Source organism: Sparus aurata, chromosome 18, assembly GCF_900880675.1.
Source record: "Sparus aurata chromosome 18, fSpaAur1.1, whole genome shotgun sequence".
Taxonomy (NCBI): domain Eukaryota; kingdom Metazoa; phylum Chordata; class Actinopteri; order Spariformes; family Sparidae; genus Sparus; species Sparus aurata.
The window spans coordinates 8,356,073-8,369,486 of NC_044204.1; the positions used below are offsets into that span (position 1 = coordinate 8,356,073).

The 13,414-nt window shown below is 40.2% G+C and overlaps 1 protein-coding gene across 3 annotated transcripts in view; it reads right to left on the minus strand.

Moving 5' to 3' along the window:
• Positions 1–3,161: 3,161 nt before the first annotated feature.
• Positions 3,162–13,414, minus strand: part of fbxo38 (F-box protein 38) — a 34,961-nt gene continuing 24,708 nt past the window's right edge. For 2 of the 3 annotated variants that reach the window (XM_030396807.1, XM_030396806.1), the window contains exons 18-21: positions 12,377–12,522; positions 9,104–9,207; positions 4,998–5,111; positions 3,162–4,836 (exon numbers count right to left, since the gene is read on the minus strand). In XM_030396807.1, coding sequence (XP_030252667.1) covers positions 4,658–4,836; positions 4,998–5,111; positions 9,104–9,207; positions 12,377–12,522 — 543 coding nt within the window. In that variant the 3' untranslated portion in view covers positions 3,162–4,657. Of the gene's footprint in view, positions 4,837–4,997; positions 5,112–9,103; positions 9,208–9,242; positions 11,841–12,376; positions 12,523–13,414 lie in introns of those variants that run through there. The other variant, XM_030396808.1, reaches the window with a different exon arrangement.

Here is a 13,414-nt window from a genome sequence, read left to right on the forward strand (position 1 = left end):
GATCCAGACGAGCGCATCATCTGTTTAAGACACACCTTCACGCAGGGAGCCTAATACATGTTTTGTTCCCTAGTTGTATATATGATTTGTGGGCAAAATCTTGTTTTTCATAAAATAACTAGTATCTGCCCAAAAAAATTTGAGGGGAGTGAAAAGTACGTCATCAAAAAACTATGAAAAATGTCCATTGCAGATTCCCAGAGCCCAAGGTGACTATTTCAGAACATTTATTCTGTTTCACCTGTTCCAAAGCCAGAGACTGTACAATTCTAATTTTAATATAAAGTCTCGGTTCATGTTAATTGTTATGCTATACTACTATAAGTTTTTAACTGATGACACGCAGCAAACCAGCTTCAACGCAAGTCAATCACAATGATAACACAGTGCAAAGCTTTTCAATACATATCGAGATTCAACAAACGTCCTGGGCTGGTCTCCGTCAGGGTTGGTGTCGGCCTCTTCTGGTTTCAAAGTAACATTACCCATTACTATTGTCATATTCCTGAGAGGAAATGGATGATCATATTAATATTTTTGAATATTTAATATCTCTGCTGACCAGGGATGTACAAACAGGCTAAGACATTCTGCATGGGAAAGAGGAGAAGGAAAGAACATAAAATATAGTAGTTATAATAGACCAAAATTATTGAAAATGAATAGCAGTTATGAGGTTAACTAAGTTGTATTTTAGACACAGCGTAAATAATGAACTTTTTGTAATCATTAGCGGTTTTTATAGAATTTGAAACTCACAGCCGCCTGGCACATACTACATTATAAGACTGAGAAGTTCTTGATCTCTCCCAGATCTACAGTGCTTTGAGCAGCGGTCGGTGTCATCGGTGCCTCAGCATTGCTGGTGGTGGAGGGGAAGGTCTGTGCAGCTCTGTGTGCTGGTCCACAGACTCTAACATCTCTCTCCTGCTGCAGTCACAGGTCAACATGTGTGTGTGTGTGTATGTGACCAAGCTGATCTGACATGAGCAGCCGGAGTGTGTTGACCTCGCTGGGGGCGCCGGATTTTACTAACTTGTCTCCAAGGGATGCCTTTCCTCATTAACAAATTTCCCATTTGATCTCCAGATGTCTTGCTAGGCATGCTGGTAGTGGCCTCTCTGTGAGTCAGTGGTAGAGGGGCTTTGATGGTCTGGTGTCGATGGAGGTCTGGCTGTTTGTGGTGACAGAGCTTTGAGGAGGGGGCGCTGAGACTCTTGAGCTGCTCCTGTAGGCTGAGGATGGTTTGCTCTTTCAGGTTGCACCAACTCATTCCTCACCTGGCTGTCTCTTACTACCAGATGCATCAGTGGCTGCAAAATGGTCTGCCTGGCCCCCCAAAAAAGTGACTACCTGGATTTAACTAAGCAAATGGGTGACGTCAAACCTCCTCTATGTTGTTGCTCCACACGTGGGTTCCTTAGAGCTGTGTACTCTGACCCCTCCTCTTCACACTGTACAGCCATGACTGCACTCCAAGACATCAGGAGATCTCTGTTGAAAAGTATGAGGACGACACCACCATCACCAGCTGTACGATGATGACAGTTTATGTCAGGAAGAAATCAACAGTCTGGTGGAGTGGAGCCCAGATAATAATCTGCTGCTCAGTCTCGTCAAACCGAGGTGGAGCAGGTCATCAGTTATAGGATCTTTGGAATTCCAAATAATATAAATGGCTTATCACAAAAAAAAAGTTTTAAAAAAAGAAAGAACAGGAAGGCTCTACAGCAAGTTAACACCACCACCTACAACAGCACTGGTACCATCTGCAGATGTCTGTATGTCAGCAGAAGTATGCAAGTACATACCAGCAGACTACAGGGCAGCTTCATTTCTCAGGCTGTGAGACTCAACTCATTCTCAACACTCCAAATAGATGTAGCAGGAATGACTGAACCTTTTAGATTTTTTAAAATGTTGTTGAAAATTCCTGACAAATAAATCTAACTATCAACTCCTCTCCGTCCCGGCAGTGGAGTTGATAGTTGCACTGTAGTCTGTGTGTTGAATTCCACTGGCTCTGCTGTGTTGGCTATCTACTCCAGCAGTCTGCGCAAAGGAGTTCAACGTGACTTCCTGTGTCCACTGGCACCAACCCCTCCATTCCACCAGATACGCGTCCAGTCGAGCTCTGCTCCGTCACAGCAGTGGTTAAGAGACAAATACAAGCTCTTCCTCTAATCCTTCAGTCAGGAACACTTCATGTTGTTGTGTTAATAACATATTCCTATAACTGTGGTCACCTGTGATTATATAATTATCACTGGAACTCCTTGACTCCAGCTGTTTGGCAGTGCTGCGCCTGTGCCCACTGCTCTTACTCATTACATGTTAAGTATGTCAAGGGTATGCCACAATGTGTACATTTTATGTTAATCAAATGATAATCACAAAAGGCCTCCCTCCTGTTGCCAGTAGGTGCAGGGGCGGTTCTAGCGGGGAGCCAACAGGGGCCATTGCCCCCGTAACTCCGAGTCTGGACCCCCCTGTGGCCCCCCCGACAGGGAGTCTGCATCAATAATACAATGACAGATTTCTAGCAATGATTTTGTTTTGAAGGGAAAGGCAGAAATAAAGTGTCTCAGCAGTTTACTACCCAATCAAAATCGCTGAAATTGTAAACACTGTTTTGTCTGAATGAGGGATTTATCTTTTTTCCGGGTTGTATGTGCCCCCTTACAAAAAAGCCAGCCCCAACCTGGCCCCCCTATTAAATCTGGTCTAGAACCGCCACTGAGTAGGTGGCGCAATGACTAAACTTGCTGATTAGCTTGAAGAAATGCTATGTCCAAGAATGTGCTAAAAAACTTCAAATTTGGGAAAGATGGGAGAAAGTACACCTAAGTTAGAACAACTTCCTGATTCATGGTGACTAAGACATTGTCACAATTATGGCATCCAATAAGAACTTACACTGTTGAACATGTTTGGCAAATTTGGTCAACCTAGAAGGACTACACAGGAGTATAGAGAGATGTCATTTCCTCTTGCCACTAGGTTAGCGCTATGACTGTAACAGAATATGTGCATGTTCATGTCTTCAGGCCAGTGAACGACTGCTGTACATGACAAGAAAAACCTTTTATAAGCCACAATTAAAAAGATAGCGGCTTATGGCTAGCGGTTACTTAGCAATGAAAAGAAGTTTAAAATTCCTGAACGCTTTAAAATTTAATTCATGTTACAATCACACAGACTTGAATAAGGAGATTATTTCAAGAATCAGTGAAACAACCTGAGACAAGCTGAAGCATCAGCTGTTTTAAACAAAGGCAAGTTCTTTACTGAAAGTTACCCTTCAACTACATTTATACACTTTTGTCACAGTTCCCATCTTTGGCATTACAGAAAAACATTGTTGATAGTGTTACGTCTTTGTTTGCTGTACTGTTCTAATTTCTCTATTTTGAATTATTTCTCTGTCCAATCCTCTGTTGTACCCAGCTGACACACACTGTATGAGTTTATGTATGACAACTCTGACCTGTCCTTCCTTTTATAATCCCCGTAGGAGTGTAAGAGTCGAGCCTCATGGAAAAATGTTTTTAGAATAATTTCAGATGTCTGAGGGCAGAGTCAAAGGTCTGAGTGACAAAAAAATCTTAATACTGACAAAGTCAGAATTCTGCATTTATTCTAAATGTTACAGTCTTATTTCCTCAAAAGGCATATCGCTGAACTTAATTCTAATTGTACTCATGGTCCTCAACTTTTTTTTAAAACTTGCAGTGGTTAATAACAAATATGACAAACACTGACAAGAAAAGAATAAAGCTGCTGAACTATCCAAGTGAACACATTGTTTGACCACTGAGAAACGTCAGAACTGATCAACCGCAACGAAGTCGATGAAGACTTTTGCACCAGTTCAGTTGTAAAATATTAATCAGAAGGGGAACTAAATCAAACTCTATATTTACTTTGATATTTCTTTCTAAGACTGTTTCTTTCAGTGACTGGTCATGAGTGGAACAGAGATGGGCAGACAGTGGCAGTGGACAGATGAAAGATCAGACCCACACTAGAGCACAGTCCTATCTCCATGTGTTCCTGAGGCCAACAAGATGGACATGTGAAGCAGCTGAGAACACAAGCAATGCAGACATCTGGGGAGGCCAAGGCCCTTATTTGACAGGACTATATCAAAGACGGGCCTTTATTCCCAACTACCTCCAATATTTTCATTCCCAAAATTAAATGGTACATTATACTGAATTAACCATTTTAGCTTTAGTTTGTGGTGGAAGCTACATATTTAACTCAACGCTTTCTTCTTTTAGTCATTCCTTAAGATTGTTCTCAGAAAAAAAGACAATCAGCATCTGCTATGTGATATAAACCTAATCCAAATGTTCCAAACACACTTAAGATTAGCCATTTATTTTCCCATTGTAACTTCAAGGGTGAAAACTGTCTATGCCTTCAAAAAGAAAAAAAAAAAAACCCAATCTAAGTTTACCATCCTTGGAAGAGTTTTTCGCAAAGTGTCTTCAACATATTTAGTTTGAACCACTTCCACTGTCTGATGTCAATGTAAGTGTCTGATTCATCCAAGTATTTCACAGTCAGGAACTAAGGCACTGGGGATCCAGCAGGACGGTTGTCTGCTGGGATCCCTCTGTATGTGACGGAGACAGCAGTTTTTTTGTGGTATCTAGATGTAGTCATCGTCCACAGGTTCTCCTGGTGTATCACAGTGATGCAGGAAAAGGACCACCACTCTCTCAAACACTCCTCGTTTGCTCTGTCGACGCTCTGAGATCTCCTCGCCAATGGTTTCCATGCAGATGTCGGCTGACAGCTGCCCTTTACGCCGTGGGGCATAGATGGTGGCTAACACACAACAAAACAGAGCAAAACATTTTAGGTGCTTATTCACATATATCCCTTCTGTCACAGGAACAACTGTACTAACTGGTAAATACTAACAAATGTGCACATTTTGGGAAAAACCATCTGGAGAAACTGCTGATAGGACAGATGGATGCACTTACTGCTTTCATCGTCCTCAAAGTCATAGCGAGCATAGCTGTTGGGATCAGCTGCTTTTAGAGCCTTCAACCAGGGGAAGTCGGTTATCATGCTGTAGGGAGCACCATCCACCACTCCTGAATAATAACATCAAGACATGTTCATTTTATAAATTATCATTATAATTTCTGTAAACACTTTTGTCTTTATTATCTATATCTATTTCTTGTTTATAACATATATATATATATATATTTCATATCTAAATTTGTCTGTTATTGTATTCTCTTTTTCAGTTTTATTTTCTTATTTAAATTTTATTTTCTGGTTGCACTTTTTTTCTTTTCTTTTTGCACCGTCATCGGAGTGGTTGCAGTTTCATTTCACTGCTGCTGTATAATTGCATGTCATAATTAAACCTTTGAATCTAGCATCGTGAATAACACACCTGAATCTTCCTGAAGCTATGGTGTAGCGGGGAGAAAAGTCTGATTTCCTTTACAACTATTTTGGCAAAATAACCAATTTGCTTTTAAAATAAGTTACTTTACCAATATATCATAATTACAACGGAATACATCGGACATAGTCAACCAGAGTCTGAGGCCTAGTCAACATGTACACAGGTGTTTTGGAACCAGGGCTTTAAAACAAAAATGTTTTTTTTCTGAAAACAGGACAAAATGATGAGGTAGGGAACTGTGATTGGTCTTCGCCTTCTCCAGCACATTCTCACTCCCAGCTTGTTAAAATGACAGCTCTGTCAATGGCCTCCTCCTGGAAAATGCTGGGAATCGAAATGAATCTTTTGAGTCACAACACTTTGGAACTGGGCTCTTTCTTACCTTTTATTGTCTTTAAAACTGGAACAGTTAACAGGTGTGTGCACCATTATGTGCGTTTTTTTGTTTGTTTTTGCTATGACGACCAGTAGCTCCTTTAATTTTACCAAAGTTTTGGTATATTTTCCTATTTTTTATCTTTATGCTTTGGCTGATATTAGATATTATCAAATATATGCACCATTTCACAAGACAGAACATCAAACAGTTGTTATTACAGTAAGATTTCTCAACTTGCTGGCCCTCTCAAGTTTCAGGGGGAAGGGAATTTATTTTCATCAATTAACAATGCAGTGAATGAACACAAGAGAAATGTAAATCTAATCAATATTTGGTGAAACCACCCATTGCCTTCAAAACAGCATCAATTCTTCTAGTCACACTTGCACACAGTTTTTGAAGGAACTCGGCCTGTAGGATGTTCCAAACATCTTCGAGAACTAACCACTGCATCCTGTGGATGAAGGCTTCCTCAAATCTTTCTGTCTCTCTGACAGACTCAATAATGTTGAGATGGCTGTATGTTTGGGGTCGTTGGCCTGCTGCGGGCCAGCCTCCCTGATGGTACTGCAAGATGGATAAGTATCTACCTGAATTTTTACCGTTAATCCTGACAAAATCTCAAACTCCATTTGCAGAAATGCAGCCCCAAACTTGCAAGGAACCTCCTCCATGGTTCACTGTTGCCTGCAGACACTCATTATTGTGCAGTTTTCCGGCCCTTCAGTGAACAAACTGCCTTCTACTACGGCCAAATATTTTAAATTTTGACTCATCCTTCCAGAGCACCTGCTGCCATTTTTCTGCACCCCAGTTCCCATGCTGTCATGCATACTTAAGTTGCTTGGCCTTGTTTCTATGTCGGAGGTATGGCTTTTTGGGAGCAACTATTCCATGAAGACCACTTCTGGCCAGTCTTCTCCAGTCAGTAGATGGGTTTACCTTGGTCCCACACTTTCTGCCAGTTCTGAGCTGATGGCACTGATGGTAATCTTCTGATTTCGAAGGGAAATAAGCCTGATGTGTTTTTCAAAGTGTCCTTTGCCAACCACTGTGTCTACGATCCTCAACGTTGCCCGTTTCCTTGTGCTTTCCTAAAAAGAGCTTGAACAGCACATCTTGAAACCCCAGCCTGCTTTGAGATCTCCGTCTGTGAGAGACCTCACTGATGCAGTATAACTACCTAGTGTCTTGTTGCTGTGCTCAGTCTTGCCATGGTATATGACCTGTGACATGAAACCGTCTTCCACAACCTCCCCTTGATAGCAGAGTTTGTCTGTTCCTCACCCATTCTTAAGCCTCCTACACAGCTGTTTCTGTTTCAGTTAATAACTGTGTTTCAACCTACATGTGAAATTGATGATTATAAGCACTTGCTTGTTATAACTGGTTGATCATACACCTGAATATAATCCTACAAAATCCCTAATGCTAGTTTGAGGGCAAAGGGTAGTAAAATATGAAAAAATAAAAAGTGTTAAAAGGAAGATTAGTATAACAATACAGGGCAGCAATACACCGTCACAGTATCTTATAAACCTTATCCAAAGTAGAAGCAGCAAAAGCAGCATTGTCATATTGTTGTTGTTACTACTGCAGTGCTTGCATACTATCATATTTGCCAGTAAATATTGTGTAATTCACGTAGTATTGGTTTCATACCAAGGTTTCAGACATACTTAAAAAATTCTCACATACCATTTTTGTTTTCTAAACTGCATGCAAAAGGAAAGGAAAGGAATTTCAGAAGCAGCCAGTAATTGAGTTTTGGCTAATGCTGATAAAAGTGCTAAGATTGAGTCTATAAAGACTGTGAAAAACCCCAGTTATATTGAGCAACAACTTAAAAAACTAGATTATTAAGTACCTCAAGATGTCAATGAAGTTTTTGATGCCTCATTTAAGGTTTTTCAGTTCATAAAGGGGGTGTAGTAATGCTGTCTGCAGACGTGTTTACATCAGCGGTGTGCGCTATGAAGAACTTTGCATTCAGGCTGTCAAATTACTGTACAAGCTTCAGCTTTTATATTTGGTTTTTGACCGGGTGTTTCCTCACATTAGACATGTTGCCTTGGTAAGTTGTGTTTTTTGCATTACAAAACAAAAACACTGCAGCCAATTATGGCCTAATTTTTTTTCATTTTTAAACCAGAAACTCAGAATCTCATATTTTACGACAAACTGCATTTTTATTCTACGTCCGAGCCACTATTTCAATGAATCCAACTTTTTCTTGCTTATCAATACATGTCATCTTTGGCAATATATCACAATTCCTGTTTTGTTAGCAACTTCCTGTGAGGACACAGCTTCAACCCGTGCCACTGCCTAATCAGCAGTGACCCACTCTGCTACATGAGGTGCTGTCACTGCTGAACCTGAGTGTGTTGTTTATTATGGAGTCAGAGGGCGCTCTGCTGGACGAAGAATGTGATGACACCCTTGATAATTACCCCACTGTTTTCTTTATTATATAGTTTTTAAATAAAGGGGTTTCACATCAGAAAACAAATATGCTAATACCAATATGTCCGTGATAGGCCCATTCTAGTGTTACACTGGCTGATAAAATCGCTCTGGGTCTAATTTTTATGTTACTGGAAAGTAAGCAGGGTTTTTTCGCCTTTCTTTGTTAAGGGTCTCACTTTCATCTCACATGAAAACCAGTTTAAATAACGTGCTTTTGTTTTTTCCCTCATGATTGTGGCAGTGGCACAACTGTGCCATGCATTTCATACTTAGACATTTTTTCTTTTTTTTACACAATTATTCTTGGGACCCGTAACTGCTTTGAAACAGCTCCAACTGACTTTCCTGACTTGTTCAAATCAGTAATGTGCTTTCTCAGATCAAGGCTGAGCTCCTTCAACTCTCCCACTGTAGTGTTTGTTGCCGGGTCTAACGGCAGTATCAAACAAGTCCTTTTAAAATGGGCACAGAAAAGTCTCCATCTGTTGTCAATGAGAATCACTCAGAAGAAGTTAAGAGGCCATGCTACAAAACATGGTCAATCAACTTACTGTATGCATAGTTTTAACCCAGCACATTTGGTCACTCACATAAAACCTATAATAAATTTATATTTGAATCATAAATGTTTTTTTGTGACAGAGTAGTATGTGTTAATTCAACTTTTGACCATGACTGTTGCATAATGCAGCATCAAATCAAACAGCACTTTAAAAGTCAATATTTTGGTTAATTGCAGCAATAGTTCCGTGCGCTGTTAATTAACTGAATGCCTTACTGGCTACAATGCAGGGTTTATGTCGGTGTGAGTGTATCACCTTCCAGTGTATAGATATCCCGGCCCCAGGGGTACTTGGGATAATTCTTCACATCCTCTTCTGTCCTGGTGGCCTCTGGGAAGAACTCATACTTAATTAATTCTCTGTGAAAGAGACAAAGGAATACAGATATCAGTTTATAGCACACCAGTGATGGATCATATTCAAAGTAAGACTTTTTACATTAAACTGGCTCATTTAAAATGTAAAATTAAAATTTTGTATTTCATTACATTAATTAAGTTAACTTACACCAGTAAGTTATTGACAGTAGGTTTGGTGTTCTTGGGGTTAAAGGCCTCACCTTCTCTCCTCTGAACATGTTGCTGCTCATTGTGGCCAAACAACTCATCTCATCTGACCACAGAACTTTCCTATCTTCTATCTTTGACAGTGACTTTCCTGACTTGTTCAGATAAATAACGTGCTTTTACAGATCAATGCTGAGCTCCATAGGCTTAGTAGCAGTTGCAGAGATGTGTTACACCTTCTGGTTTGTATCTTTGTGGACAAGAATTCATACTACAACAGGATAATGAGCCCAGACACACCTCAAAGCTGTGCAAGAACTCCTGAAAGACCTCAGATGACCAAGGGGTCCTGACTGTCATCCACAGTCACCCCACTTCAACGCCATTAATCACTTATGGGGGTACTTGAAGACTGACAAAGCCAAGCATTCTCTGACATCACAAGAAGCTTTGTGGAACACTGTCAAATCACACTGGGATGACATGAGTCATCAGGTTTTGGGGTCAGTGCCACAACGAGTGTATGCTGTTCAAGAACCCTGATTAGATTTTGTTGGTTTATTAATAAAAGAGATCAAGCTCAAAGGGCCAGTGTAGTGTTTGTGTCAAATACTATTTTCTACAACTGGACAGCAACATACATAAAACAGCTCACTGGATTTCAATGCCAGATGATCAGAGTGACGCATTAATGAATTGCCCAGATACCAGAATCAGCTGTGTTTTAGCACAATCAGCCACCAGCAGACCAGAATCAGATATATCTGACTCAGTGGGGGTGAAATTTACACTACACACATACCCCTGAAAGATGGAGACAGATTTTTTTTATCCAAAAGAAGATTCTTTACTTTATCACATAGAATCCAGTGCACAACATCTTAACAGTTAAACTACATCTCTGCATTTGAGCAGTTGGCTGCAAGCATGCAGAGCCCAGAGAACAACTCCAGGTCAAAGTAAATACCTTGGCCAGGGGCACTGACCGGAGGAATAGACCTCATGTGCATGTTTTGATGGTGGGGGAAACCAGGCCATCTGGAAGAAACACACCTAAGCACAGGGAGATTCAAAAGGCTCTGCTGGGATTCAAATCAAGGACCCATTTTTGCGGTTTAATTTCAGTCGCTCTGTAAAATTTGTGTACTCTCCTGTGCTGCCTCTCTGTACGTTTCACCATGGGAATCCACACAGGCACAGATTGCAGCGAAGACATGTACATTAGTTAGTTGATAACAATATATAATGCAGACCTTGGGTCTCATTTCTATAACATTGCCTAGGATCCATATCAAAAGTGTATTTGTTCCCAAAAGTTGAAAATGGTGTGCAGCAAAAAATATGTAAAATACATAAGACAGTTGATGGTGTTCACAGCAGTGCTTTTACTCACAACTACAAATAGACAATGAAAAGTAAAATCGTACTTATGTTATACATGTACAGTATTCATTCTTTGATGCCATCTTGTGTAATCTTGGATTTCTAAAACCGATAACGATAATTTCATAATCAAACAGTCTGGCCTTCTCCGCTGCGCTCCGATGGTGGGAATGAGATGGTGAGACAGCGCAGTATATCACTGTAAACACACCTGCCAGTGTTTGTAGTATTAATGTTGTTTTTCTTATCTGGCAGGGTGTTGGAGTGTTTCAGTTACACCACTATCTTTGGTGAGCTCTTGAGAAAATTTCATTTAGTCATCCCCTCCACAGGTGACGTTAGATTTTTCGCCTGTGCTGATTTTGACATTTTCAGATGAGTTAAACAGACTGGCTCATCACACCTCCACATCCAGCACTGCCAGCAGACACATAGGCGCACTTTGCAAACGTACAAAAAATGTCTTTTGTACTTGTGTGACACCTCCGCTGTCACAACTTCATTCAGGGGGAAACACTGAAAGCCAACTCTCTTTTTATGTTTAGCCTTGAGCGAGGCACAGATAAACCCTAATAGGTCAGGCTTGTTATATATGGCAGCAGAAGCTCATTAAATTAGGCAGGTGTCTGACAATGCACAGCTCTAAATGTTCAATTCAATGGTGTGATATTTCAATTTTACAACCACTGTAAAGACATAAGGGTTGGTATAACCAGAGATGTTCTACTATTGTAGAGACAGATCACTCTGATCATTTTGAATGGGGAAAACTGCGACGCCAAAGATGGCGCATATCCCGCCCCTTTCACCAACAGCCAATCACCTGCGTTGTCACAGCCGAACCGGGAAAATTATAGCCCAATCATGTTGTTTCACCAGCGCATGCGCACAAGTAGTTTTTACGTCAGAGACCATCAAAGTCCTTCACGTCTCTGTCTTTATCTAATTTATAGCGTGAATGATAAGAAATGATGTATTAGACATTATTTGGTCCATACATCAATGGTCAGGTAGAGTAGAGCCAGAGCAGCAGCCGGCACAGATTCAGCCGTACGATGGACGTCGGTGTCGTAAATCCGCGCGCATGCGCAATGGAGTTCTCCCTGTAGGAAAAGAGCGTTTTAAACATCATTTCTACGGTAAAGTCGATGTTTTTTGGTTTTTATTTGTATCTTATTTCACTGGCGAGCATGTCTGTATGTTTTTTCCGTCCTGTTATCACGTTAAAGGGTGGATTTGACCATGCCTCCATTCATTTAGATAGGGGTCTGGTCTCTTTGGGCTTTTCGAGGCGTCGCCAAGATGGCCGCCGAGTGGCATGACTTGCCTAGAAGGACTTTGGTATAACATGGGATCTTTTGGCAGAGTTGGGCAGAAGAACCATTTGTAAGCAGTTTATGGAGGTCTTGCTAACACATGTTAAAAGAGAGTTATAAAAATTGAGACAAGAGAAAATAAAAGCATGAATAATCATCTCCCACTGAGCTCTTTGAACAATGGGCCTGAGTTTAATATATTTGTCAGCAGGTACAAACAGAAGCGAGCCAAACAATTTTCAAATGTACATGCTGGTCAAGACTCCAAGCCTGCCCCATAAAAAGATCTAGAAATCGTAGTTGGTTGAATAGATACTACTCACTGGCTGATGTTGGCTATCGTGTCCATCCAGCTGCGAATGCGGACCTTATTGCGTATATTTGCTGGGTTGCTGAACTCGTGCACTATAGCAATGTGGTAGGGATAGGGCCCCTGGAAGAGCTGACGCTCCAATGCTACTGAGTCAATCTGGAGAGAGGAAAGAGACAAGTAGAAGATGAGGGATTCCAGCGACTGCAAAGAGGATGACAATCAGATGCAATTGTAACACTATTGAAGGCATGGGAAATGCTTGCCTACCTTAACTACATATGTAGGTGTTTGCATGAAACACAAAAGACAAACCCTACAAAAAGTAATTATATCATACTTTGATTGCTTCAATAAAACCTCATTCTCACTCTTAGAATGACCTAAGAGCAATCTAACAAAAAAGTCCAAATGTTTAGTTTTGGTCACATAAAAAATCATTTTCTTCAACACAATGGTGTAGAAATTAACTAAACTTTTATGTTGACATTTTTGTTTTATATAAAGCATGAATTTCTTTTTTTTTCTATGATGCAAATAGAACATCCGAATCTAAACTTAAACTTAATTTAAACTAGTCAAAAGTCACCTAAGCCAAAGTTCACTAGTGCTCCAGGATTTCTTCTGCGCTGTGCTTCCCATTGCACATGCTCATTAAGAATTGTTTTCCCGGCCCGCTCGTACCATGGACTTCACATTTAAATATAATTATGCACTTTAAAAGTACCTCTCAAGGCTCTGCGAAAGTTTGACAAATACAAACCTTATGTTAATGGTTAATAAATTAAATTATATATATTTGTATGTTTTCATATTTGTGTGTGCTGAGTAAACACACACATAAATATTTAGTGTAAATGTATTTATAAATAATGATTGAATAAGGAAGCCTATGCTGAATCATTAGCTAAAGATTAATGGAGAGGGGGTGGGAGTAGATACATTTACACTTCTTCCCACTCTTTTTGGAACACATCGTTAAAATGACCTGTTTTACACATGCACTACTCTTTTGTTCATTTGTTTGTTTGTTCTTGTTTTCAATTTGATA